The sequence below is a fragment of the Triturus cristatus genome, chromosome 4_1 (assembly GCF_964204655.1).
Source record: "Triturus cristatus chromosome 4_1, aTriCri1.1, whole genome shotgun sequence".
NCBI classification, from domain to species: Eukaryota; Metazoa; Chordata; class Amphibia; order Caudata; family Salamandridae; genus Triturus; species Triturus cristatus.
In genome coordinates this window covers 846,146,063-846,173,606 of record NC_140585.1, presented here as the reverse complement: position 1 = coordinate 846,173,606, position 27,544 = coordinate 846,146,063, and the positions used below count along the sequence as shown (strand labels likewise).

The following is a 27,544-nucleotide window of genomic DNA, read 5'->3' as shown; positions in this document are numbered from 1 at the left end:
ACATTTACTTACAGGATAACTATATCATCACTCCATTCCTATCTTTGTTCTCCATCGTTCACCATCACAACTTACATAGTGAAGTTAGAGATGAAGGCTGCAGCTGGGACCAACATTTGGAACACAGCTTCCTTGGGCTCCGACGCGCGGTTCATCATCGTACAAGAGACGGCGGTGAATGCATACCGTGAAATGATGGTGGATTTCACTGTGAGGTCAGACACCTGTGGTTTTGTTTCCTGTCAGGAAATAATAGATATTGCACGTTAGGAGAATGAAATCATGCCATCTGAGAATTATTTGCAAAAAAATACAATATGGCGGTTGTACTTGAGGTGCACTTCTGAAAAATCATTTTAAGTAAAAATGTGGTGTGATATTTTGTCAAAAACAAACTACTTCTGTGACCAGCATAGTTAAAGTCATTGAAATGAAGGCCTTAGAGTGGGGAGAGTCAGTGACCTTTGAGTGGAGTAGCTGTCAAGAGCATCTTTTCAACTATTTATTGGTGAGATCACTTCATCAGTCAGTAGCGCTACTTAGACACTATTGAGACGCCTCAGCCTTCGTCTTCAACATACATGACTCGTTTCGTTTCTGATTTCCATTTGAAGGATTTGACCCCAACAAGCGACCACTTCACAACCTTTGTCAAAATCTACTGTGATGTTGTTTCATGATGCAAGGAATTCCTGTTTAAAGCTCTCACTAGGATGAGACGCAGGGGGAGAGATGTGGGTATCATTTTCAGTAGTTGTGTTTATTGGATGAAGTTGCTTTTAATGTTGATGTACTTGTATTTATTTATGTCATATAGAATTTCGAACTGCAACTCATCAAATGGTGCATTTTTTTACTTTTGTGGCCTTTGTTTAAAGATTCTAGGATGCAGGAAAAAGAGTGAAAAGGGAGACAATGTAAAACCACAGAGACAAGGAGTTTCGTTGATGTAGAAGAGGAAGGGCGCATATGACGGAGCTATAGTATCTTGTGAAGACATCTCTGTGTTGTGGCTTCAGGAGGTGAAACTCCCATAACCATGAATAAAATATATAAGAAGACAACAGCCATCATGTGGCTATTACGGAGAAACTTAACACAGGATATCTATTGTGTTTCAAGAGAAACAATCACTGGAGAAGCCAATGGGTCTGATTTTAAAATGATGTTGCGTATATTGACAGCATTTTATAATGAGGGCACAAAACGTATTGATCTCTCTTGGTGTTTGCAAGTGCAAGGACAGTAGAACAAATTTGCAACTCACATGGATTTCTCCTTATCCAACTCTTTAACCAAAATCTGGACATTGGCAAAGACATATTTACTCTAGGTTTTGAAGAAAGAGTTGGCTAAGCAGGCACTCTAGTGCACATTTTTCACTGGCACTGGTCTCTGTCTTCTTCGAGCCTGCTTGAACTTTCATTTATTCATAATTATTTACATTCATGCCCTGGCACCGTCATCAGATTACTGGCCAAAATATGCCCGCAATTGCTACCATTAAGTCAGTACCAGCATTATGCATGTGCGGTACATCATGTGATACATGCCCACATTGTATTACGCAGTAGCATCATGTTGCAGGTACCAGCTTTATATCAGATGTGGATGCGCTGGAGGCTCACAATTTGTGAAGAATGACCACCATTGTGCAGTAGATAACCACATTATTCCAATAATTATCACCATGATGCCACAACTATCACTGAGCCATGGATACGCCAAATATGAGAAGAATTGCCACCATTGTGGCAGAGTGAACATTATGCTGGGGTGGGCATGATTGTACAATAGATGTTTACAACATGCATAGCACCACACTGCCACGAAGGCCATTAGATATGGTTTGGCAAAACTTTGGTATAGATGAGCACAATATGTCAAAAATGGCCGCCAATCTGTCAGGACCAGTATGTATGTAGTAGATAGACAAAATGATACCTTGGAGGCCCACAAATCGCCATAAACGTCCAGCATGATCCCAAGTCGAGGATATTACAAGGGGTGGGACAATGTCATGCAGTCAATTGTTGCTAAAAATTCCTACCACTTTGCTAGGGCCAGCAATTTAGTGGTCCAAACAAGCAGCGACATGCAGGCGGCCCTGTGCCGCTACAGAAGAGATAAATGAAAGCACAACAGTGATTGTCCAGAGTACACAAGATAGCTCTTACCCAGACTTTCTTGCCAAGCACAACTAAAAACAAAATAATTGATGAAGAAGTCTCTGAAATGCAGTTTTCAATATTCACACTACCCAAGGAAATTGACTGAATAGTGTGCAATGTGTTTGACAACTATGTCTGAGATTTAAAAAAATCAATGCATGATGATTGAATGAATGTATGTTTCGATGTAAAATAGTTCCTCTGCATTACAGTGCAAGCACTCCACAGGAGACGGAATGATGCACCAAACATCCAACAGCATGAGACGAGGGAGTAATCCTGTGGGTGGAGCCAAATCTCATTCTATCTATATTGAAATGTTGGTTAACCTTTCTCAGAGATGTGCTGTAAAGGCAGACATAAACAGAAAGTTGTGCTAACAGCAAAGGTGTCTGGTCATGTCTCCAGCTTACAGTTTAATGCCCACATGTATCCGTTATCGTGCGCATGACAACGGTGTCTCAACATGGCATTCTTCCATTGTATCTAGCCTCAGGAAATTATAAAATTGTGTGAACATTTGGACGAAGCAGATCCAATGTTATTGTTCGTTTATGAAGTGTGCTGAACGGTGCTAAGACTCTTTAAGATGAAAAGATTTAAAGCAAACGGCGACAGATCATACAATAATCAAAGCTAGATTTCTGAGCACGCATTGTCAGTTTAGTGAGGAAAAGACATAGCGCATAAATCATGACAACTTCTAACTAGTGTGCTATGGAACCTTCTTTCAACAAAAATAGCACAAAACTCCTTTCGCCAGAGCTTTAGATTTTGAGATTGTGAGTTTTTGCTTAGGAACAGTATTCTGTGCATTCCTCTGGGAAACCGTTTTAGACGTGGTGCTAAAGGGCAGTGTTACTAAGGTGTGTCACAAACCGGCATAGCAACCATTTAAGTCAAAGTGTGTGAGAACAAAAGCAACATATCTGCAAAAATATTCCTCTATTTTTTTGCCCCCCTCAACTTTGGCGCACTTTAGGCTGCCACGCGCCAATGCACATAACCTTGCAGCACAAAGTAAGGATGTGTGCACAGGTTTTGTACTGACGAGGTCCCTTACAGCACAAAGCTATGCCTTATTACTCTTCTCACTCTGTATGTGTGCTGTATAGTGCAGAAACCATGCAAAGCAGGAAACATGTGGGGGTTTTAAAACTTGCTCTGCTGTCAAACCTGTCGCGAGGTAGTGTAATTGTTGGGCACAAATCTCTGTCTACAAATATCAGTAGACATGGATTTCCCATCAAAAACCCATGGGCGGTTGCATGGTGTACCAGCAATGGTACCATTTCTTGTTACAAAACAGCACAAATCAGCACATAGCTTTAATGTATGCCACTTTAGACTACGTTCTAACGCAAATCATAATTTGCGTTGGAAAGTAAATCCCACCTTGTGCTGCATTTGCATCACTTTTGTGTCACAAACCCGGCCAAAGTGCTAGTAAATCTGGGTCTAAGTATGTTTTACACCTGGTCCCTGCCCCTCGTGTGTATCCCTTCACTCTCACCATAATTATAGAAGCAGAGGCAGGACCCAGACTGGAGCTGGTGCTGGTCGCACCAAGGGCAGAAGGAAGCCATATGAGCAAGTTTGAAAATCACAACTTACAGTGATATATTTGTATCCAAGTCATGGTAAAATACTTAACGGGCTCCTATGTTAGCACTACTTCCTAGAAAGTAATGTACATGTCTCTAGACATGATTATGATTTTGTATCATGAAACTTTGACCTGAAACTATAATATTTAAAAGCATTCTGGATAAAGTAATTAATGATCAAGGCGATTGTTCTTTTTCTAGTGCAAACAGGTGTGTGCTTGTATTTTTGTGTGTGTGTGCATGTGGGGTATGAGAGTGTGTGTCTGTGTGTGAGAAAGGGAGAGAAAGAAGGGCGATTGTGTATGTGAGCAAGAGTGTGTGTGTGTGTCCCTTTGTGTGTGTTTATGTCTGTGTATTCGTCATTTCCTTTAATTCACCTGTTATAAATCTTGACAAACTCAAAGGCAAGTCGATATTAAATAGAGCCCAAGCAGGGCCGGCAGCTGTTCACACGTGAGCTGTGAGTATTCAAGGTTTCTCATTATGTACACAACACAGGGCTGAGTAAACTTGTCAGTGGGTAATTTGTCGCGGCCGTTAAAGCTCTTTTAAGGTCTGTGCCGTGATAAAGAGTCCCTTCAGGGCAGTCAGGAAGCGGGCTCTATGGATCACATCCCTCCACTGAAGCCAGGACCGCACAAAAGAGCATCCCACGGGGCACACCAGGAGGCAGGCCTGGGTGTGGGAGGTCAGCCGGGGATAAAAAGCTATTTTCCCTAGGTGTGCTGTTTGAAGAAGCCTTGTCATTTTAGGGCAGAAGGTGGTGGGGCTTACCTTTGTGGTACACACCTGGTCGGTCGGCTGTATTTACTTAACTGCCTGCAATTCTTTGAAATTGCTATTTCATGACACATTTTGTCTCTCAAGGACACTGTCGGGCTGAAAGGCATTTACGGCATTGCATTACGGGGTGTTTCTCCCAGACGGTCCCGACATCTGCTACAAGTGATGTTTCCCAGCAATTACATATAAAACATTTAATTACAGAATCCCATTCTAGCAAAGCACCAATGAACAAATAGAGACAAAAAAAGAAAGGGCCTGAAACATGAGAGTAAATGTACTAAGGGGAACTGTGATAAAGCCAGAGCCCACGTTCTATGTAGCAGTCATTGCCTTGCACTGTTTTGACCACATGAGAGCAGCTAGGTAAACCGTGCCCTTGCTTTCAATGCAGGAACAATACTATGTGCAAGACACTGGGGGGCTTATTTATGAGAGGCCTGCGCCACCAGAGCGTTTTTGAGGTTACGGCGGCACAAGCCTCTCAATCATATCCATGAAGCGACGCAAAGCCACCCTTTGTGTCTTTGCTTAGCCTCATAGATATGGAGTAAGAAAAAGCAGCGCAAGTCGCTGCGTTGCCTTACTCTGCGTCAAGGTGGCGTTTCATGGGTGTTGCTGTGGGTGTTACCATGCAGCACCCATGGATTTTGATGCTGCCCCAGATTTACCTAATCACCAGCGCCAAAACGTAACACATCCCCAGAGCAGGCATAACAAGGAAAAGTATTTGTATTTCTCCTGTTTTTTTCCTCTTTCCATCTATGCTGCATTTTGCAGCACACATAGAAAGAGGCAAACGCCTCTCTGGATTGTTTTTGTGCAGGAAGGTGCCCCTTCCTGCATAAAAACAATACTTCCTGCAACAGACAATTTGCTGCCTACGTTGGCGCTAGGCAGCAAATTGTGCACCGGTGTAAGAGGAAAGGAGAGGAATGCACCGTATTTAATAGATATGGTGCAGTCCTGCCCTTTCACATTGGTGTAGGGCAGCGCAGCAAGAAGACTTGCAGCACTGCCCTGAGCCAATTCCTCATAGATGAGGACCTAAGGGCCTAATTTATATGTTGGCAGAGAGGGAACTCTGTAGCAACGTCAACAGTGTACCTTTCTGGCTAATATAGTGGTCAGCCCGCCCGACTTAAATGCAGGTAGGCCATAGTTTGGCCATGGCGGTGACTACACCGTCACAACTGTGGCCAAACTTCCCCAACAGAGTAAGGGCCATCGGAGATTTGGATATATGTCAGTCTGCCAAATTTTGATGGGTGGATCTATAGCCAGTTTTTACTGTCGGTCAGCGCCAGACAAACCCTGGCGGTAAGGGACAGTAAAAAACACAAAGGTGGCGATTCCGATCCGGTAAAAAAAAATACCGCACGACTCGTATCCGTATTTTTTTACGTACGAGTCGTACAAGTACCGTACAAACGGCCAAGTACGATCCTTACGCGAAAAATATCTACGAATAGCGTCGGGAAAAGACTACGAGAGTGCGTCGGAAAGTGTCCACGTCCGAATATCGTCGGGAAAAGTGTACGAAAGTGAGCCGGACAGTTTCACGTACAAATCATAAAACACAAGTCCGAACGCGCAAGTACGATCCCGACCGTCCGTCCGAATACACAATCGCACGGAAAAAGGCCCGTACGGAGCTAATGCAGTAGCACACATGTACAGGGGTAAACTTATGCCCGTGTACGAGCCGTACAGCCCCCCCACCCCCAAATATGTCAGCACCGTACACCACCCTGTCCGCACTGTACCCCAGCCCCGCAACTTTACGCGCCGTCCCACCTGTACGCGCATCACCCCCGCATGTACACGCCGTACCCCAGCACCGCATGTAAGCACCGTACCCCAGCACCGCATGTATGCACCGTACCCCCCCACCGCATGTACGCACTGTACCCCAGCACCGCATGTACGCACCATACCCCAGCACCGCATGTACGCACCGTACCCCAGCACCGCATGTATGCACCGTACCCCAACACCACATGTACGCACCGTACCCCAGCACCGCATGTACGCACCGTACGGTGGGGGGGCTGGGAGTACGGTGCGTACTTGTAGGGCTGGGGTACGGTGCGTACATGCGGTGGGGGGCTGGGGGTACGGTGCGTACTTGTAGGGCTGGGGTACGGTGCGTACATGCGGTGGGGGGGCTGGGGGTACGGTGCGTACTTGTAGGGCTGGGGTACGGTGCATACATGTGGTGGGGGGCTGGGGGTACGGTGCATACTTGGAGGGCTGGGGTACGGTGCGTACATGCGGTGGGGGGGCTGGGGGTATGGTGCGTACTTGTAGGGCTGGGGTACGGTGCGTACATGCGGTGGGGGGGCTGGGGGTATGGTGCGTACTTGTAGGGCTGGGGTACGGTGCGTACATGCGGTGGGGGGGCTGGGGGTACGGTGCGTACTTGTAGGGCTGGGGTACGGTGCGTACCGGGCCCCCTTTTCCTCACGCTTCGCGCCGTACTCAGCTTTTCCGGCACTTTTTGGCTCCCGTAAAAATATTGCCGTGTGGAGTGCTGTGGGTACGAATCGTACTTGCTGGTCCGTAAAACGCTGCCTGACTCCATGCGAATGTCGCGTTCGCGCTGTCCCGGATCACATTTGTATGTGTTTTCCAGCCGTACGGTCTTTTCTAAGATTCATACGGAAACAGGTTTCCGTACGAATCGTACTTGCTAGTTTGTACGGTTTGTTTACCGGGTACGAGTCGTACGGAGAAAACGCTCCGTACGACGATTCGTACCCGGGTTTTACCGGATCGGAATCGGCACCTAAATGTAGCCCCCTAGCTATGGGAGATGACTCCTATGGTGAAGGGGGCATTATCTTTTTCTTTATTTTCAAAAAGAAAATCCCACTTCAGGATTTTCTTTTTGAATATAAACAGTTTGTGCAAGGCTCCATCATGATGATGGAGCCTTGCACCAAACTGCAAAAAGCATTGATCGTGATTGGCATCCCTGTTAGGCTGATGGAGTAATTTACTCTGTTGATCTGACGGAGAAAAGGACCACCTGCCAACAATTAAATTAGGCAATAAGGGCCTGATTCATAAAGGTAAACTTATACTTTTGTGCAAGTTTATGATTGTTTGCTATTCACAAAGATATTTTACGAGTAGAATCGTTATGACTGTGAAGTGTCCGCACATAAAAAGATAGGTGTCCGCACATAAAAAGATAGGACGGTCCTATGTTTTTATGTGCTGAGACTCTAAAGTCGAAAATATACTACTCTTAAAATACCTTTGTGGATAACAAACAATACCAACATGGTTGATTAGCACTGAGGTGCAAAGTCGTATGGTTTTGAATCCTCGATGCAGTTTTATAAAGACCTGTTGCCCAGCATCATAGGGCAACCTTGGCACTTTTTGGGTGCAGTCTGTCTCATTTCTTTGAGAGAATCGAGAGCAAATAAACAGGTGGTCTTCAGTGCAACCAGGATGTAATTTCACCATTGCTCCTGGGGTCTCCATGTCACTCCCTATGCCTCCCTTACCGATTTGCTTCTGAGGTCCACGCCCTGTCTTCAGAATATGCCTAGCGATAGACCGGCTGCTCTCTCCAGCAGTGAGTGTCTGGAGAAACGTGACATACTCTTGCCCCAACGAACCTCTTGAAACCACTGATTGAGTCCCTCCCAGAGAAGACACAAAGCGATGGGCCTCTTCACTTATAAACACATCGTGCCCGCTTGCACCCTCCTTGATGTGCTTTAATCAGATTAAAATTTTGTAGTGGACAATAATTACTGACGATTGAAGACTTTTCAGATTAGCCGAAAGTGGATACAGTTACAAATGTCTTCAAATGAATCGTATACATTGAAAGTACATGCATTATAATCTAATTCATAAGTGTATTGCAATTGAGTTGACAAAGTTATACGAAAATGCATGATAATCATGCTTAGAAAGCTAAAACTAAAGACTGGAAGAATCCCGAAGCAAACTGTGGACAAGTCGAATAGTCCAATGGTGCAAAAGGTCCGTAGGGGTCACCACACTGGTTATGTAATGGAGAGTTCCACAGAGTGCTACTAGAGGTTGTAATCTCAACATAAGAAGAGAGATGCATGGGTGTCCTCAAACTAAGAGTCTCTCTTGCTAAGCAGGTATGTTTTAAAGAAGTTTTGCAAATAGTGTCATTACCCTAGTGCTCTAGTTCCAAACCATTGGTATCACACCCACATTTCACCCCACTTTGCATGCTGCCTTCTGAACAGAGGGGGAGAAAAATGGCGAGGGCTGCAGGTAACATAAAGCAAAGATGTGGTGCAAAAAAGTGATGGCCTGGCAGACAACATAAAAAAGCATGGAAGAAGTAATTTGTGAAGCAGTGTTTGGGGAAGGGTGACCAAGTTTTAAAAGAAAATACATTCTGCACTTGAATTATCTCACACACTCTTCACATTATCAGCTGGGAAAGGATTAGCCATCCATTTGGAATGCTTTGCTGGTTTGCTCTTGTATTACTGGGAGTTGGGTGGGTCAAAGTCCATGAAAGGTAGTAGAAGACAGTGACACCTTTTGTGTGGGTATGTAATACCACTGGGATACTTTCTTGAAAAAAGAAGGCCTTTAATCATATTTCTTATTCAGAGAATAATATGCTTGTCTCGAAACCATAAAATGTGTGAAGGGCAGCACATTTACATTAGAGTTAACCTTTCTCAAACTAGATATACTCACCCGCCTCTGGAGAAAAGGTGCTTGTCTTGAGATCCGGAGACTGACCTATTAAATAAAAGAAAACAGCATTATTAAATGAGATTTATCAAGCAGCAGATCTTAGTGAAATGTCACTGTTTGCACAAGTGTCCATTGATAAAACATAGTTTAGGCTCCTAGATGAGATTGTACTGATTGTACTAATGCAGACACACTAAGGCGACTCCAGTGTGCGGTGGGCCTAGGGCAATCTTTGCAGCGTGGAACATTTGCACATGGAGTTTGTCCACAGTGATATTTATAAAAAAAGAAATGTAGTTCTAATCCCAGATCATTTTTTACAAAGCAGTCAAAAGAAGCCTATGTGATCACAAGTCAAGAGCAAGCACAAGAAGATCGAATTAACTGGCACTTTTAATGTTGTCAGCTTCCGATGGCAGTGCTTGCCTGACCACCTCTTGGTCTTCCTATATGTCCTAATGCACTTACATTCGCCATTACATTTGTGATGAGAGGAGTTGGTGCATCTCATCCTTCACAAAACGCAATGTCCCAATCTAGTATCAACTCACGCGTGTGCCAATAAAATGACGCGTCAGGATGGTGTCTAGAGGTGAAGCAGTCCTTGTGCCGTGTAGCCTATGTTTATGCAATCGATTCTTTTCTCATTCACATGTACTTTGGCCATGTTATAGCAGAATGAACCGTTTGCACTCTTAAATAGTGCATTATATAATGTACAATGAAAGATATTGATGAATTTACAGATTAACTGATTGCTCAATACAGCAAATATTTATATATTACAAATAAGTATCTGTACAATCCTAAATAGATTATCTCCATACTGATAGTCATTCGTGAAAATGGCTAGCTTACTTTTTCCCACGTTGGTCAAACGGAGAAGCCAAGAGATCCCTTTTGGCCATGAACAGTTTGCTAAAGCCAGTGGGATGAGGTTGCTGCCACTCTGGTCCCGGTGATTTGCTTTTACTCTCAATTGTCAGGTTCCCTCGGCATTTGTTCTGGGGCATTTTGAATGTATACGCTGGTTCGCTGCATGTGTCCGACAATGTGTTTGTCAGAGGCAGCCATACATCCCTGCTTTTCAACACAGAAGGGGAAAGTTTTACACAACACCATTATTACCGCAAGTAAACAATTTCTGACTTTTCTTATGAGTTGTAAAGGGAACTTAGTAGTAGAATCCTTCCCTGTATAAGGGCTGCCTCTGGCAAAGCATACTTCCTACCTCCTCCTCCATCTCTACCTACACCAATACTCTCAGTTAGACACCAAGGTGCAGCAGTGATGTTAATGTCACAGATATTTATACACAGTGCACAATTCAATCCACTACACTGCTTCAAAACAAACATTAAACAATGATGTGGGTATCTTGGTAAAATGTGATACTGTGTGCAGGGATATATGTCTTTTTTAGAACTATATTCTAGACACAGACTCGGTCAGAGGCAACAATGCTATATGTGTACCCAGATCCCCCTTCATATGAAGAGACTTTCCATCCATCGACCTCATACATGACTGTAACTCCAACTGCCTTCGTATAACATTTTCTACAAGGAAGTCAAATGTGATTTGTTTAAAAATCAACCAGTCCGAAAGGGAGCCATATGCTCCCCGAGGTCCCAGGAGGCGCTCACATCAAATCTGCCAGCTACCACTGTTACTGTCATAACAATCACATTCATCTAGTAAATATCGATAGTAGATTGCGCACTCCCTGTGAGGGTTCCTTCAACATGGCTGCAGTGCCAAACACAGGCAAGTACAATGACAGGAGGACACACCCTCGCTCTTGTCACGTGTGCATCATTTGAACGAGCAACAAAAGGACACACATGATTGTATAAAATCAGTGGTCTGTCAAATATCACATGAAAAGTGGGTGTCCTCCTTTATTAGCTTACCAGGGAGAGCTTCCTACATTTTTACACAGGTGGTAGGACACTCAGATATAGCCTGTGTCTATATTCCAGAAAAAGGGTGTCACCATCAAAACACCTACTGGTAAAAAAACAGACTGCATCTGAATTCTTATTAATGAAGCAGTGCTATTCCATCACGTGACAACAGGCAGCTTCTGAAAACGCCACATTAACACATACTGCATCAGGCTAGTTGAATGAGTTCTCATTCATTTTGGAATTGAAATTCCATGACCCCACAGAGCTCAAAGAGTAAGGGGTCTTCATAAGGGCATATACATCCTAGATTCTTCAATGCAGCCATTTAAGAAGACTGGATTGACCAGAATCCAAAGTAATTGTGCTTATGTAAAACACAACTGGGAAAGCCAGGTTTTCATTTAATCTGTTTTTTAGGCGAACAAAGACAACCAATCAAGAAATGTATCCGGAAGTTTAATATGCAGTTTAAATGTTTGGCAGCACCTAAATCATAGAGTAATGAACAGAGGTTTTAGCTCCTTTCCCGATGTGACGATTGGGATACCAATTATTTTTTAGTGTTGGCTACACAGGCTTTGATGGTGACAGGACTATTGTTTCTAATACATGTCATATACTTAGAATGAACTCTGATTCCGCCCCTTGCTCATGATCAGACCGTATTTTTGTTTCTCTTGTGTCTGCTCTTCATTTGACGGCTTTCCTCCCTATTCTTGTACTTACTGTCCCACACAAGAACATTTAGGTCTCCCAGTATTCTGAGTGGATGAACCGTACAATTTCAATACTGTCTTGAATTGACTTATTCTTATTTATGTATTGGTACACAATAGGGTAAACCTTTTCCTTGTTCTCTGCTTCACATCATTTCTTTTTAGGTCGAAACCTGATTTGCTAAAGACATATTGGGGATGTTCAGAAAGCTGACCCAGAATTGCATTCCACTCATTGCTTACCATTGACTTTGTGGTTTTTAACTCATATTTTATGGCTTTATTTGCTTTAGACCGTCCAGCTTTAGTTTGTCTGTCCTGTTGCCCAAATCTTGTTTACTGTATTCTTCCATGAAGTCAACTTCTATACACAGGCCTTTAAATCTTGTTCTTATCTTGTCACATTTGCTGTGCATTCAAAGACAGAGGTCAAATGTCAACCTCTCTCTTCCAATGGAGCATAGTGTTTACTTTTCTTTCTCTGATTTCAAAGTAAGAGAATTTATGTGAAAATCCTGCGGAGTATCCAAATAAGAGGAGAGGATGTAGGATGTTTTTATTTTCTAGCACACAAAAAAAAAACTGTGCTGATGTTTCCGGATGTATCAGAATTAGTACAAATGATCCACTTTTCTTTTTAATTCCGAAGTGTGGTGGAAACAAATATTTAAATACGATCAAAACACGTCAATACACTAGGTGAAGACATTTGCATACATTACCGTTTGTGTGCAGTAAAAACACATTTCGGTGAAAATGTAATGGTAATTTCAATTGAAAATATGTTGTCTGTAATGGCAGTGCGGAGCACACCATGCATACTCCACACTATGCCACTCCACTTCACTCTATCCCCTTGCACTTTGTGACACACAACTCCATTCTACGGCACTCCATTCCACTCTACAACTTGCCACTCTACTCTACGCCTCTCCACCCTAAAACACTCTACGACACGCCACACAAATCTACACCACTCATTGCATGATACAACATGCCACTCCACTCTACATTCCTCCACTCACCCGACTCCACTCCACTTTACCCCACTCCACGCCAATGTAGCCCAGTCTACCCCAGGCCACTTCACTTGGCTACAATCTACCCCAATCTACTCCACTCCAATCTGCCCCACTCCACTCCTCCCAAACTACCCTACTCCACTCCACCTAATTCACCCACCTCCAATCTATCCCACCCCAATTTACCCACCCCACTTCAAAGTACCCCACCCAACCTCAATCTACCCCACTCTAATCCAATCTACCCCAGTCCACTCCAATCTACTCAACTATGATCCAATCTACCTCACTCCAATCCAATTACCCCACCCGACTCCAATCCACTCATATCTACCTCACTCAACTCAATCTAACCCAATCAACCCCAGCCCCACTCAAAGCTACCCCACTCAACTCCTATCTACCTCAGACTACCCCACTCCACTCCAATCTACCCCACTCCAATTTACCTCACTCTGCCCCACTCCAATATATCCCAGTAGAACCCACTCCATTCCAATCTACCCAACTCCACTCCAATCTACCGCACTCCACTCTCCTCCATTCCACTTCATTCTCCCCAGTCCAATTAATCCCAGTCCATTCCAAATCACACCACTCCACTGCAATCTATCTAACTCCTCTCCACTCTAATTTGCCCCACTCTACTCCAACCTACCCCACTCCAACCTCCCACAATCTACCTCACTCCAATCTACCACAATCTATCCCACTCCACTTCAATCTACCGCACTCCAATCCACCCAATCTACCCCACTCCACTCCACCCCTCCCCACTCCACTCTACCTAAATCTACCTCACTCCACTTCATCCATTCTAAGCCACTCCAAATTACCACACTCCACTCAAATAGACCCCACTCCACTCCAATCTAGCCCACTCCACCCCAATTCACCCCATTCCACCCCAGTCCAATCTACCCAATCCACCCAATCTACCCCACTCCACCCACCCCACTCTAATCTACCCCACTCCACTCTCCCACACTCCACTCTACCTAAATCTACCTCACTCCACTTCATCCATTCTAAGCCACTCCAAATTACCACACTCCACTCAAATCGACCCCACTCCACCCCAATCTACCCTACTTCAATCTTCCCTTCAGCAATCTATCCCACCCCAATCTACCACGATCTACTCCACTCAAACCTACGCCACTCCATTCTATCCCTCTCTACCCCAATTTACTCTACTCCACTCACTCCACCTCACCCAACTGCAATCTACCTCACTCCATTCTACCTTACTCCAATCCAACCCACTCTAGTCAATTTACCCCACTCCATCGACCCCACTCCAAACGACCCCACTCCAATCATCCCTCTTCAATCTACCCCACTCCAATCTATCAAACTCAATCTACCCCACTCCATTCAAATCTATCCTACTCCAACCCAACAAATCTACCCCACAATGCCCTAATCTACCCTACTTCCCTCCTCTCCAATCTACCCTACTCCACTCCACTCTTCCCCAATCTATTCAACTCTTCACCACCCCATTCCAATCTACCCCACTCCACTCTACCCCACTCCAATCTACCCATTCCAATCCACCCTATCTACCCCACTCCACTCTGACTCAATCTATCACACTCCATTTCACTCTAACCAATCTACCACATGCACCCCAAATCTACCTTACTTCAGTCCAATCTAAACCACGCTAACCCAATCCAACCCACTACATCCCACTCCAATCTACCCAACCCCACTCCACCCCAAACTACCCTACTCCATTCTACCCAATCCAAACCACCCACTCCAATCTACCCTATTCCAATCTACCTCACTCCTGTCTTCCCTATCCTAGCCCAACCTACCCCACTCCAATGCACCCCACCCCACCCCAGTGTACCCTTCACCACTCTGTCCAACTCCACTCCAATCTACTCCACTCCAATCTACCCCACTCCACTTTATCACACACCAAACTACCCCACTTCTATCTATCTCACTTCAATCTACCCCCACTTCACTTCAATTTACCTCACTCCACTCCAATCTACACTATCATAATACACCCAGTCTATCCCACTTCAATCTACCCTGCTCCACTCTACCCACTCTACCCACTCCACCCTAATTTACCCCACTCCAAACTACAGCTTTCCATTCATATCTACCCCACCCCGCTCCAATCTACCCCACTCCACTCCAATCTGCCCCACTCCAATCTACCCTACTTCAATCTACCCCTCCCCAATCTACCCCACCCCAATCTACCACTATGTACTCAACTCCAATTTAGGCCACTCCACTCCAATCTACCCCACTCTACCCCAATATGGTCCACTCCACCTCACCCCACTGCAATCTACCCCACCCCACTCTACCCCACCCCACCCCACCCCACCTCTGCCCTCCCCACTCTGCCCCACTCCAATCCACTCTACTCAATTTACCCCACTTCATCGACCCCACTCCAATCTATCCCACTCCAATGTAGCCCACTCCATTCCAATCTACCCTACTCTAACCCACCAAATCTACCGCACCCTACCCTGATCAACCCTACTCCACACCTCTCCAATCTACCCTACTCCAGTCTACTCTTCCCCAGTCTGTCTCACTTGACTCCAATCTCAACTCCACTCCAATCTATTCAACTCTATGCCACGCCATTCCAATCCACCCCACTACACTCTACCCCAATTTACCCCACTCCAATCTACCCACACCAATCCACCCAATCTACCCCACTCCACTCTACCCCAATCTATCACACTCAATTCCACTCTACTCAATCTACTTCAATCTACCACATGCCTCCCCAATCTATCCTACACTAGTCCAACCGAACCCACTCCACTCCGATCTACCCCAGTCTATTCTACTCCAATCTACCCAAACCCACTCCACCCCAAACTACCCTACTCCAATCTACCCAATCGAAACCACCACACTCCAATCTACTCCACTACAATCTACTTCACTCCAGTCTACCCTACCCTAATCAAATCTACCTCATTACAGTGTACGTCACCCCATCCCAGTGTACCCTACACCACTCTGTCCAGCTCCACTCCAATCTACCCCACTCCATTCCACTCTACCATACTCCAAACTAAGCCACTTCTATCTGTCACTCCAATCTACCCCAGTTCACTTCAATTTACCCCACTTCACTCCAATCTATACTACCATAATACACCCAGTCTATCCCACTCCAATCAAACTTGCTCCACTCTGCCCCACTCCACTCTAATCTACTCCACTCCACTCCAATCTACTCCACTCCACTCCAAACGACTGCTTCCCATTAATATCTACCCCACTTCACTCCAATCTACCCCACTTCACTCCAACCTACCTCAATCCACTGCACTCCACTCTTCCCCAATCCACTACACCATACTCCACTTCACTCCAATCCACCCAATCTACCCCACTGCACTCCATTGTAATCTACCCCACTCCACTGTAACACACTCCACTCTACCCAAATCTACTTCTCTCCAGTTCATCCAATCTACCCCACTCCACTCAAATAGACCCCACTCCACTCCAATCTAAACAATTATATCCCAATCCACCCCATTCCAATCTATCCCACCCCACTCGACATCCAACTCACTCCAACCAAGATACCCCTCCCCAAACTACCCCACCCCAATCTACCCCTATGGACTCCACTTCAATCTATCGCACTCTTCCCCAATCTACTCCACTCCAACTCACTCCACCCCACTGCAATCTACCCAACCCCACTCTACCCAATCTACTCCACTCCAATCAACCCACTCCACCCCAAGCTACCCCACTCCACTCCAATATATCCCACCCCCTTCACTTCAATCAACCTCACTCCAAACTACCCCATGCCAATCATCCCTCTTCATCTATCCCACTCCCTTCTACCCTACTCTAACCCACCAAATCTACCCCACTTTACTCCACACTAATCTACCCCACTCTTCTCTCTAATCTATCCTACTCCACTCCACTCTTCCCCAGTCTGTCTCACTCCACTCCAACCTGGACTCTAATCCAATCTATCCAACTCTATGCTACCCCACTCTTCCCCAAGCTCTGCCCCAATCTATCACACTCCATTCCACTCTACCAATCTACCCGACTCCACTTCATTCTACCACATGCCACCCAAATCTACCCTACTCTAGTCCAATCTAACCCACTCCACCCAATTCACCCCATCCCACTCTATTCTGTCCAACCCCACTACACCCCAAACTACTGTGCTCTAATCTACCCCTTCCAAACTGCCGCACTCCAATCTACCCCAATTTACTCTATTTCAATCTTCTTCACTCTACCCCACCCTAACCCAATTTACCCCACTCCAATCTATCCCACTTCACCCCACCCCAGTTTACCCAATACCACTCAATCAAACTCCACTCCAATCAACCCCACTCTACTCCAATCTACCCACTTAAAACTACCCCACTCCTATCAATCTCACTTCAATCTACCCCACTCCACTCCAATTAACCCCACTTCACTCTAATTTACACTACCATAATCCACCAAGTCTATCCCACTCCAATCTAGCCTGCTCCAATCTACCCAACTCCACCCTAATCTACCCCACTTCATTCCAAACCACTCCTCTCCACTCGTGTCTACCCCATTCCACTCCAATCTACCCCACTCCAATCTACCCCATTCCACTGCGCTCCACCCTTCCCCAATCTACCCCACTTCATTCCAATCTACCCCATATATCTCGCTCCACCCCGATTTACCCCACTCCAATCTACCCTACTTCAATCTACACCACACCACTCCATTCTACCCCACTCCACCCCAGTCTGCTCCCCTTTGCTCCGATCTACCCCAATCTACCCCACTCACTCTACCCCAATATATCCCACTCCACTCCCCCAATCTATCCCCATGTACCCCAATCTACTCCACTTCAATCTACTCCATCCCACTCCAATCTCCCCAACTCCAAACTACCCCAATCTAACCCACTCCATTCCATTCTACCCTACAGTAATACATTCAGTCTTTCCCTCTCCACTCTAATCTACGAGGCGAGACTTATTGGCTTTTGATACTGCTTTTTCAATGACAGCCGACAGCTGCTACCAGTCACCTACGTGTTTCATTCTTACTTGCCTGCTCTCTGTCCTGCTCCCCTGCTATGTGTTTGTTTATTTATCTATGCCTGGCAACAGCTGCAGAAGCACATTTTGCTTTTTCTCTTACTTGTATTTATTGTGCTAATGTGGCTCTCTTATGTGATAAATAAAAATGGCCACTGTGTGTGCATCTGACACACACGTCAATGTGGGTAGCAAAGTATATGTACATATGCCACAGGAGGTACGCATAAGCATTGGCGCCGGCGGCTATCTTGGAATGAGTTTTCATTGCAAGAACTCCATTGTAAGATGGCATGTGTTCACATCCTTTATAACACATGCATTCAAATGTGAATTGCAAAAAAGCATTTGCGAAGTCAAACGCTCGTGTTTTTAGCTATGACCAGTTAGCTTTGTCAATGCCAATGAATTTTTGGGGAAGGAAGTCCTGGAGTTGTAGGGGAGAGTGGCTGAGTAGCAGGCATATTTTAATCTGTTCAATGGTGAGAGTACGGCAGGTGCCTAACATGTCTTCTATACTCCTATGCAGCTGATCGGCGGGGTCAACACAAAAGTATTTTGTTTGTGGCAACCTTAAAAAAACATTATTAATGGACAGATATCAAAATGGGGTATTTTCAACCTAATTTAAAAGCCAAAAACAGATGTGTTATGAATCACAAAGACAGGCTTGCGCTGGAGTGTCCTGGGCACTTACTACCACACCCTGCCTGGCAGTAATTGCCTTTGTAAACCAGTGTGCTAGCAGTAATAAAGTACAAAATAGATGCAAATTCAATTTCTCCACTTTATGTACCTTTTTTCATATTCACAGGTAATAGTCGTATGCAAAAGCATATCTTATAACTAGAGACATTGTTATTCGTATTACGCAATTTTTACACCATCAAACATTATGTGGGTCTTAATAACCCATTAAATGTATGAACTATGGGCCATATGTACGAACACATTTTTCTATAGCCACAGAATGGATTAAATCCTTTGATACATTCAAATTCAAATTCAAAATTCCTTTATTCGATATGTAAAACATTATCATAAAAGTACAGTAAAAAATCACGTTAAAACGTCATAAATTAGATAAAATTTTAAAAAGAATGATAGCGAACATATCAGATTCATAAGGTGGGGAGAGAAAGTATATGACATATAAGGACAGTTTAATCTTTTATGGCTGCATGGAAGCCCTGGTTATTACGATTTTTTTCAAATATGAAGATACCACTGCGACAGCTAATGTACTATCCAATGCTTTCAATTTAAGATAGGCTGCCCTGCAGGAACGTAATCCCCAGGATTTGAGCAACGGTTTTAAATAGGTGACCCTTGATAGTTGATAAAACTTACAAAATAAAATACAATGAATATTGGACTGTGATGACAGGCCATCACATGGGCATTTCTCCAGGTTTCTCAGCCAGCAGTTCTGATTAGGAAATGTCAACAGTCTGAAAAAGGTATCAGTGCGGAAACGAGTCAGAAGCATACGAGAAAATGGAGAAGGAATTAAAGAAAGATAATTTTGCATCCCTTCGACAGTAGTGGAGAGTTGGTACTCCAGCACGGTATGCTTAGAATTTTCAATGATCCAACGTTGATTGGCCAGATGGTTAATGACCAATCGTTTTAAGGTGACTCTAGGTATGTTGTTTGACGTAGAGGTATCAGTGAAAAATTCTGGGTGCCCTATATCATGTGACAGGTTTCTCACGTAATTCAACCATTTAAATTGATCCGCCTTACTCAAGCTGAGACAGTCCATAATAATTTCCCTATTAAAGTGAGTTTCGGGAGTAGTCCAAACTTTATGCCATAAAATGATGGGCGCAGATTTTATCATGTCCATGATATATGTAAAACCAAGTTCTTTATGCATTGCAAAAACAGAAGTACCACGTGGAGTGGCCAAAAGATAACGTAGGAATAGGTTCTCAGATCGTTGTATGAGGACTGCCTGATCTATTCCCCAAATTCCAGATCCATATATACCAGTGGAAACACACTTCGCACGATAGATCTGTGATAAGGGGATGATCGGTCGTCCCCCTATTTTTTTCGAGAAATTGATAAGTGCTCCTATAGCTTTGGAGAAGGCAGCTCCTCTGGCTTGGGCAGCAGCCCGCCAGGAGCCTTTTTTCTCAAAGGTAATACCCAAATAGGGAAACCTATCGACACTTTCAAGCTTGCTACCATTTATAAAAATGGAGCATTTTCTTTTCCCTGTTCCCAGGCCACAAGACATGGTAAAAGTTTTTGACGCATTAATTTTTAAACCTCGCTGTGACATGAATTCTGTAAAGTCATTTACTGCACTTTGGAGGCCCATGCGGGTCTGTGACATAATTGCTGCGTCATCCGCGTAAAGTAATATGGGTATGGGTTTCCCATTTATAGTGGGATAATCGTAATAATTTCTGTTAAGATACTGGCCAACAGAGTTTATGTAGAGAGTGAAGAGTAAGGGGGCTAAAATACAGCCCTGCCTTACACCTCTTTTAATACGGAACCTATCCGAACACTCTCCTTGTCTGCCATATCTAACACGGGCTGATGCTCCCCTATAAAGCTCTTTAATAAATGCGAGAATGGGGGGCTCAATGCCGATCTCAGCAAGGGATTCCCAAAGAAGCTCATGGTTGACGCAGTCAAATGCTGAACTAAGATCTACAAAGGTCACAAAAAGATTCCCCTTTTTTGCCTGGGTATATTTGGCAATAATAAGGGTCAAGTTCAAGCCTTGCTCAATAGTGCCTCTGCCCTGTCTAAAACCATATTGAAAATCAGAGATTATATCTTGTTCACCTAACCAGTCATGAATCCGATTTAAAATAATTCGCCCTGCGACTTTCATAAGAGAGTCAAGCAGTGAAATAGGGCGATAATTAGAAGGATTGTTCCTATCACCTTTCTTAAAAATCGGGACAACGACCGCTTCGGGCCATGTGTCTATAAAACCTATTTTGTTCAAGGAATTTAGAACATTTGTTAGCAAAGGGGCCCATAAGTCCAGCTGGGCTTTAAAAACGTCAATAGGGACACAGTCAGGTCCGGGAGCCTTCCCAGAAGGGCTTTCTGTCAATGCCATAAGCACCTCGGTGCAATCAAAGGTGAGGTCTAAGGGAAAAAGGGTAGGAGGATTGAACTCTTTATCATAATTATAATGGCGAACCGAAGAAACGGTAGGGACTATGTGATCTTTTATGTCGTATAGTGTGCCAAAGTGGTCGACCCAAATATCTGCGGGTATAGCCATCTCAATCTTTGTAGCCCGTGTGCACTGGAAGAAGGGTGCATTAACAGCTTTCCAAAAGGCGGTGTTATCCCTATTGTTCGAGGCTTCCTATAAAGCTTGCCAGGCCTCTACTTTTAACTGTTTAGTTCTTGCCACCCGTGCAGCACGGTATTTTTGTCTTGCATCCCTAATTTCTAGCTGGTTACGGGGTTTATTTTTCAGGCTAGTTTTTAGGTGTTTCAAAGCCTTTGATACATCACGCCTTACATTTGGTATAAATTGGTTAAGTAACGACCAGTGAAATGCTGGACCTTTCATAAACAAGATATTCCTGTTCCTTCTTATTTTTTGATCCAAATTTTTCTATGGAAAATTCTATAAATAACATATTAGAATTATATTTTAGAGAGTTCTGGACCACCATAAAAAAATCCATGTCTAAAGTAGGTATTTATTTCCAATAGCAGCTAGAGTAGCTTTTCAGTAGAAAAGTAATTTTCACCAAGATACGTTACAATGTCTCATGTACTGGAAAGTCCTAACTTTCTTTTAAAAGCACAGGATTTATGGTCCTTTATAGTACTGCAGTTAGCCCTTGCAATGAAGATGCTGGCGCATGGCGTGGTGAGCACAGAGAAATGGCGCAAGAGATGCAACACCTGTCGAGAACATGAAAACACACATGACTTTGCTGAAGCTCATAAAGTTTTAAAACATTATGTGAATTTGGGCTCTTCGGGCATGCTTCCTCTGACATGTTTTCAGCTTAGATTTTACAGAACATTTTTTTACTTATTAAAGAGGCTCCTTAGGTCTATGAATTGCACAATGGCAACGGAGTTCCCTTCCTGCCAAGACTACCGTCCACTCGCCAGAATTAAATGCGGGCGTACTGCGTAACACAGGCCCCCCGCAGCCCCAGCGGTGCGGGGGGCCCTCAAGCTCCAGGGGGCCCCTTCAGCACAGGCTCTGGCTGCAGAGCTCCTTGAGCCCGGAGGCGGCCCCTCCATGTGCCTTGCAGGGAGGCCCCCTCGAGTTTCGCTACGCCAGTGGGGCGTAGCATAGTTTGACAACGGCAGAAACTTTTCCGTCTCTGCTGTGGTCAAACTTTTCGGACGGCCTGACGAACTTAGGACCGTCGAAGAAATGGCTACATGTCTGCCCGCTTAATTTAGGTGGGTGGACGTATGGTCATTTTTCAATGCCCGTCATAGCTAGGAAAACTTGCCAATAGGCGGCACGGAAAAGTGCTCAATGCCCCCCTCATCATGGAAAGTTTTCTTATTTTCAGAAATAAAATCCTGCTTTGAAATGTTCTTTTTGATTATGCCAAAAAATTGTAACTTTGCCAGATGGGTTGCCCATCGGCACTTCCACCATGGTGACGGAGTAATTTGCTCTCTCGACTTGGCAGAGGATGGGCAGATTGTTCAAATTTAAATCAGGCCCATAGATTTGAACACTGCAACCCGTTTTCTAATTGTCTTGGTTTAAAAAGGAACAAAAACATACTTACAGATAGATCACATTTTAATATTCTGTACAATTCCAATTGGCAGGTTCCTCATTTTGCTGTTTGGGATTCAACCTCTCACGTTTTTGACATTCTTCTTTATGTTCAGTAGAGAGAGCAGCGGTTCACTTCACTGTTTACTCAACAATGATCTGCTGTCATCGATGCATGCCACACCCACCTCTCCATCATCCACAGAGTTGGAGCTCCACAGCTCACTCCACACGGGTGGGGGGGATAATATGGTGCACCCAGAACAGCTTTGTGCTGGACAGACTGACCACATGTGGGTCCCTGAGCCCTGCCTGAAGCAGGAAAGATCACAGTCCTATACTCATCTCTGAATCCAACTTTTCGTAGACTGCAGATAGCGAGATCGCTAACTACACTGCAGCCTCTAACAAGCATCAGAGGAGGGGTCTTCAGTTCCAACCTCCTCTGAATAAATAATATGTGCCACAGGGATCCTTGCAAAAATCAAAATGCCCTAACCTCTCTATTGAGTTCTTTTCGGTTACGCTGCAGGCTGCAGTTGGGCCCGCGGCATCACCATCCTAATCGCTGCGATTCAGCCCACAGTATCTCCATTCTTACTGCCATGGACCGTGGTTCAAACCACGGCACCTCCCACCTCCTCTCGGGCACTCTGCGGTTTCTCGCAGCAGCCTGCCGGGTACGCCCCATGACGCTAAGGACCACGGTTTGGCCCGCGACACCTACTTCCTTCTCTCAGGCATGCTGTGGATCTATGCAGCAGTCCGCTACCATATCTATAGCATCTCAGGTACATCGCAGTCCCAGTTTTGGGAATGAGATTCTCTGTATAATGCTTTGCTTGATCACAGTTTCTCTCACCTCAGGCTTGGGGGGTACTTATGATGAACATTTCAGCAGTCATTCTCCTGTATGGGGGCCATCATCCTGCTTGTCTCCTTCCCATGATTCCACAGCCTTGCTCCCAGAATGTCTTGGGAAGGGTTTTGTTACACCTTTCTTAGATAGCGACCTTATCTATCTGTTTCACCACTATTCCCTTATCCAAGATGGTGTCTGTTTACTTTCTGCCACACCTCTTCCTGTCTGTGGGTGTATAAGGGGCTGAATCTTTAATTTCCTTAGGTTGCAACACCCCCTGCTCCTGCTGGTGTGTTCTCGCTCATGTTTATTTATTTTTTATTGATAACGTTTTATATAGCGCGAACGTGACCCACGAGGGTATCAGAGCGCTTTACAGTATACATTATAAAACATAAAAAGATGAGGTAGATTATATAGCACAAACGTGACCCACGAGGGTATCAGAGCGCTTTACAGTGTACATTATAAAACACAAAAATATGAGGTAGAATACAAGCATTTGATAATTGTCATTACGTACAAAAGAGGTATATAGAATATGAATAACATATGTGACTCGTAGCCGGCAGGACATTGCACTATATACAGTTATTGAGCATTAGGTGGTTGTGATAATAAACATACATATAACAATCTCCTTCATTCCTCCGGAGGTAGGCAATGATATGAGGATCGTATATGTGACTCGATGTCAGCATAGAATTAAGTCTTAGGACGTGAATTTGTTCATTAGTAGTATTTTTACTTCTTTTTTGAATGCGGTAAAGGAAGAGATTCCACATACCACTGGAGGTAAGGAGTTCCAAATATTTGGTGCAATCCCTGAGAAAGCTCTACAACCAGTTCTCTTCTCATGGAAGGATTTAGGTTTCAGAAGTAAAGTACTCGCACTTCGTAGTTGACTGCATCCTCCTGACCTTTCTAGCTTTAGAGCTAAGTAATTGGGTGTATTGTTATGTAGTGCTTTATGGGTAATGCAGGCCACCTTAAGAGGTATTCTTGCCTCGTAGGGCAGCCAATTCAGAGCTTTCAGGGTTGGAAAGATGTGGCTATTTCTTTTTGTTCCTGATACCAGTCTAGCTCTAGCATTAAGTGATGCCCTCAGTGGACCCAGCTTGTATTTGAGGAGACCGCAAAGAATGGTGCTTCCATAGTCTAATCATGGTAGCACTAGGGCTTGCACTACCATTTTTAGGTCGGACTGCGGGAGGAAGGGTTTGAGTTTTCTTAGTATACGCAACTTGTGATTAGTGTCATTAGTGATGAATATTCAGGTGTTTGTCTATGGTGATTCCTAGGGATTTTGGGGAGTCAATGATAAGGGAATTACAGTGAAAGGTCTATCTAAGGTGTGTGATTCGGTGGAGAGATGAGAATGAATTCCATTTTTTTGGTATTCAGCATGAGGTGGTTGTTAGTGAGCCAGCTTTGCGTGTTCTGTAGAATAGCATTGAGGGAAATTAAGTCTTTTGTAGTGGAGATTTTCAAATACAGTTGGGTGTCATCCGCATACAGGTGATATAGAATATTCGCTGATTTCAATGCATTCGCCAGGGGTTCCATTAATAGGTTGAAAAGATTAGGTGATAAGGCTGATCCCTGTGGAACGCCCATGGTGACCACGGAGGGTTGAGAGAGTGAGTTCTTCATCTTGATTCTTTGGGTTCTGTTATTTAGGAATGAGGAGAACCATTGTAACACTGTGCCCAAGAGGCCTATCCTTTGTTCCAATAGGGACAATAGGTTGTCATGCATGACCGTATCGAAGGCGGAGGATAGGTCAAGAAGTATCATTAGACATGATTTGTTGCGGTCCAGCATTTTTAGTATGTCATCAATTATGTGTGAGTGCAGATTCTGTGCTGTGTCCTTGACGGAAGCCAGATTGGAGACTGTCTAGGAGGCTGTTATTCTCAATATGGTTGCATAATTGAATTTGTACACATTTCTCTAGCAGTTTCGCCAAAGTGGGGATGTTGGATATAGGGCAGAAGTTGTTGAGATCAGATGGAGTGGCGTCGGTTTTCCTTAGTATAGGTGTGACCTGCCCTATTTTAAGACAGTCCGGAATGGAGCCTTGTCTCAGAGAGGCGTTTACTATTTTAGCCCATATTGGTAGGATAGATGATTTAAAATTTTTGAATAGGGCAGGAGGAAGGGGGTCAGAGAAGTGATTGGAGAGGTTGATTGCTTGAAGAGTGTTATAGATTATTTGTTGAGAGATTGGCGAGAAGGTGTGCCATGAGGCATTGTTTTTTGTGACTTCCCCATGAGTATTAAAATGGACTTTGAGTTGTGCCCAACATTTAGTATATTGGGCTACAGGTTGTGGGAGGGCCCTCTTAGATTGGATGTCGAGCTCGGTGGCCTTAGTCTTTTCGCAGAAGAAATTGTCAAGCACATCGCAGGTAGGTGTAGCCAGGTCATTTAGTTCCCTGGAGTTAGTCGTGTTGCATGTTTGTTGCTTGACGATTTCAAAGAGTTTTTTTGGACGGTTGGTTGCTTGGTTCAGCTGGGTTCTGAAAAAGTCTGCCTTTGCCTTAAGAATCTTCCTGTTGTATGAGTTCCTTAACCTTCTAAGGTGATCTAGGTGATCAGTGGTGGGTGCTGATTTCCATTGTCGTTCCGCAACTCTCAGCTTACGTTGCTCTAAGTTCAGGTTCTCATTGAACCAAGGTTTGGAAATTTTGGAGGAGACGTTTTTTTCTTGGAGGGGCACTGTAGAGTCCAGGATTTTAAGCATAGTGGAATTGTAGAAGGCTGTGAGGACATGTACATCAGTCATGTCCATCGAGGGGGTCAGGGCAGAGTTGCATCGGTTTACCAAGGTGATGGGGTTGATATTTTGTGAGTTCCTTTTCCATTGCTTTGTTTTTGAGGGTTGGCCCCTTTTTTGAGTTACCTCAATATTGATGGAGAAGAGGATACAGTGATGATCAGTCCAGTCGCATGGGGTGATGGATTCTAATAAGACGGTGTTCGTTTTTGCTATGGTGAGGTCCAGTGTCTCTCCCTTGTTGTGGGCTGTCACAGAATTGAGATAGCTCCTCGTCTGACAGAAATGCTTTTAGACAGCTTACACCATGGTCGCTTCCGTTGTTCCAGTGGAGATTAAAATCACCCAAGAACATTTTAGGTACTTGTGAGTTGACGTTGGATGCAATGACTTCCATTAGCTCGTCGATGGCACATTTTCGCTCCTGATTGATGTATCTTCATTCCTGTTGAACCTCCCTGTTCCTGTTTGGATTCCTTTGGCACCTTTGTTCTTGCCTGGGGTTTCCTGTCTCCCGGTCTGATTCTTCCTCACTGGTATATTCTGCCTTCACCCCTGGCTTTCTTTTATAACCACCTGCAGCAAGAGATTTTTTTTCCTTTCTGGTTGTTCCTCTTTGGCACTCGTTTTGGAAGGCACACTCTACTCTGGCATTACACTGTCAGCAGCACTATGGCTACCGGAAAGGGGCACCCTTATCTCGGACAGACCAGAACCTGCAAGGACCAGAATTGGAAGCCATTCCAGTGCCTCAATGTTGGAAGAGAAGTTCCAAACATTACACTTTTTGATCCTGACTATGATGGCCCACCAGGTGCTGGTGCTCAGCATCTCTAAGTCTCAGACACAAGAAGGCATATCAAGCAGCGCTCTCTATCTGGCAATGCATGGAGAAGTTGTGTACAATATGGATAGGCCTCCACAGGACCTGAAGCACTGTTCTCCAGCTGCTGATATCGCCTGAGTTTAGAGATCGGATGACTCGAGCCTGAAGGAATGCCTTGGAAGTAGAATGGGATCACCTCCTCTCCTGGGTGGTAAGTAGTGGAGAATGGATGGGGGAGGGGAGGGGAGGGGAGGGTCTGATAGTTGAATCACTGTGGATGTGTGAGCATGTGTGAGTGAGTGTGGGACTGACCTTTTGAGTGCCTATGTGAGCACATTC

At 44.6% G+C, this 27,544-nt stretch overlaps 1 protein-coding gene across 1 annotated transcript in view; it reads right to left on the bottom strand.

Moving 5' to 3' along the window:
* Positions 1–27,544, bottom strand: part of ITIH5 (inter-alpha-trypsin inhibitor heavy chain 5) — a 296,926-nt gene that overhangs the window by 217,779 nt on the left and 51,603 nt on the right. Inside the window, exons 2-3 of the mRNA XM_085653539.1 lie at positions 9,272–9,316; positions 76–239 (exon numbers count right to left, since the gene is read on the bottom strand). Coding sequence (XP_085509665.1) covers positions 76–239; positions 9,272–9,316 — 209 coding nt within the window. The remainder of the gene's footprint in view (positions 1–75; positions 240–9,271; positions 9,317–27,544) is intronic.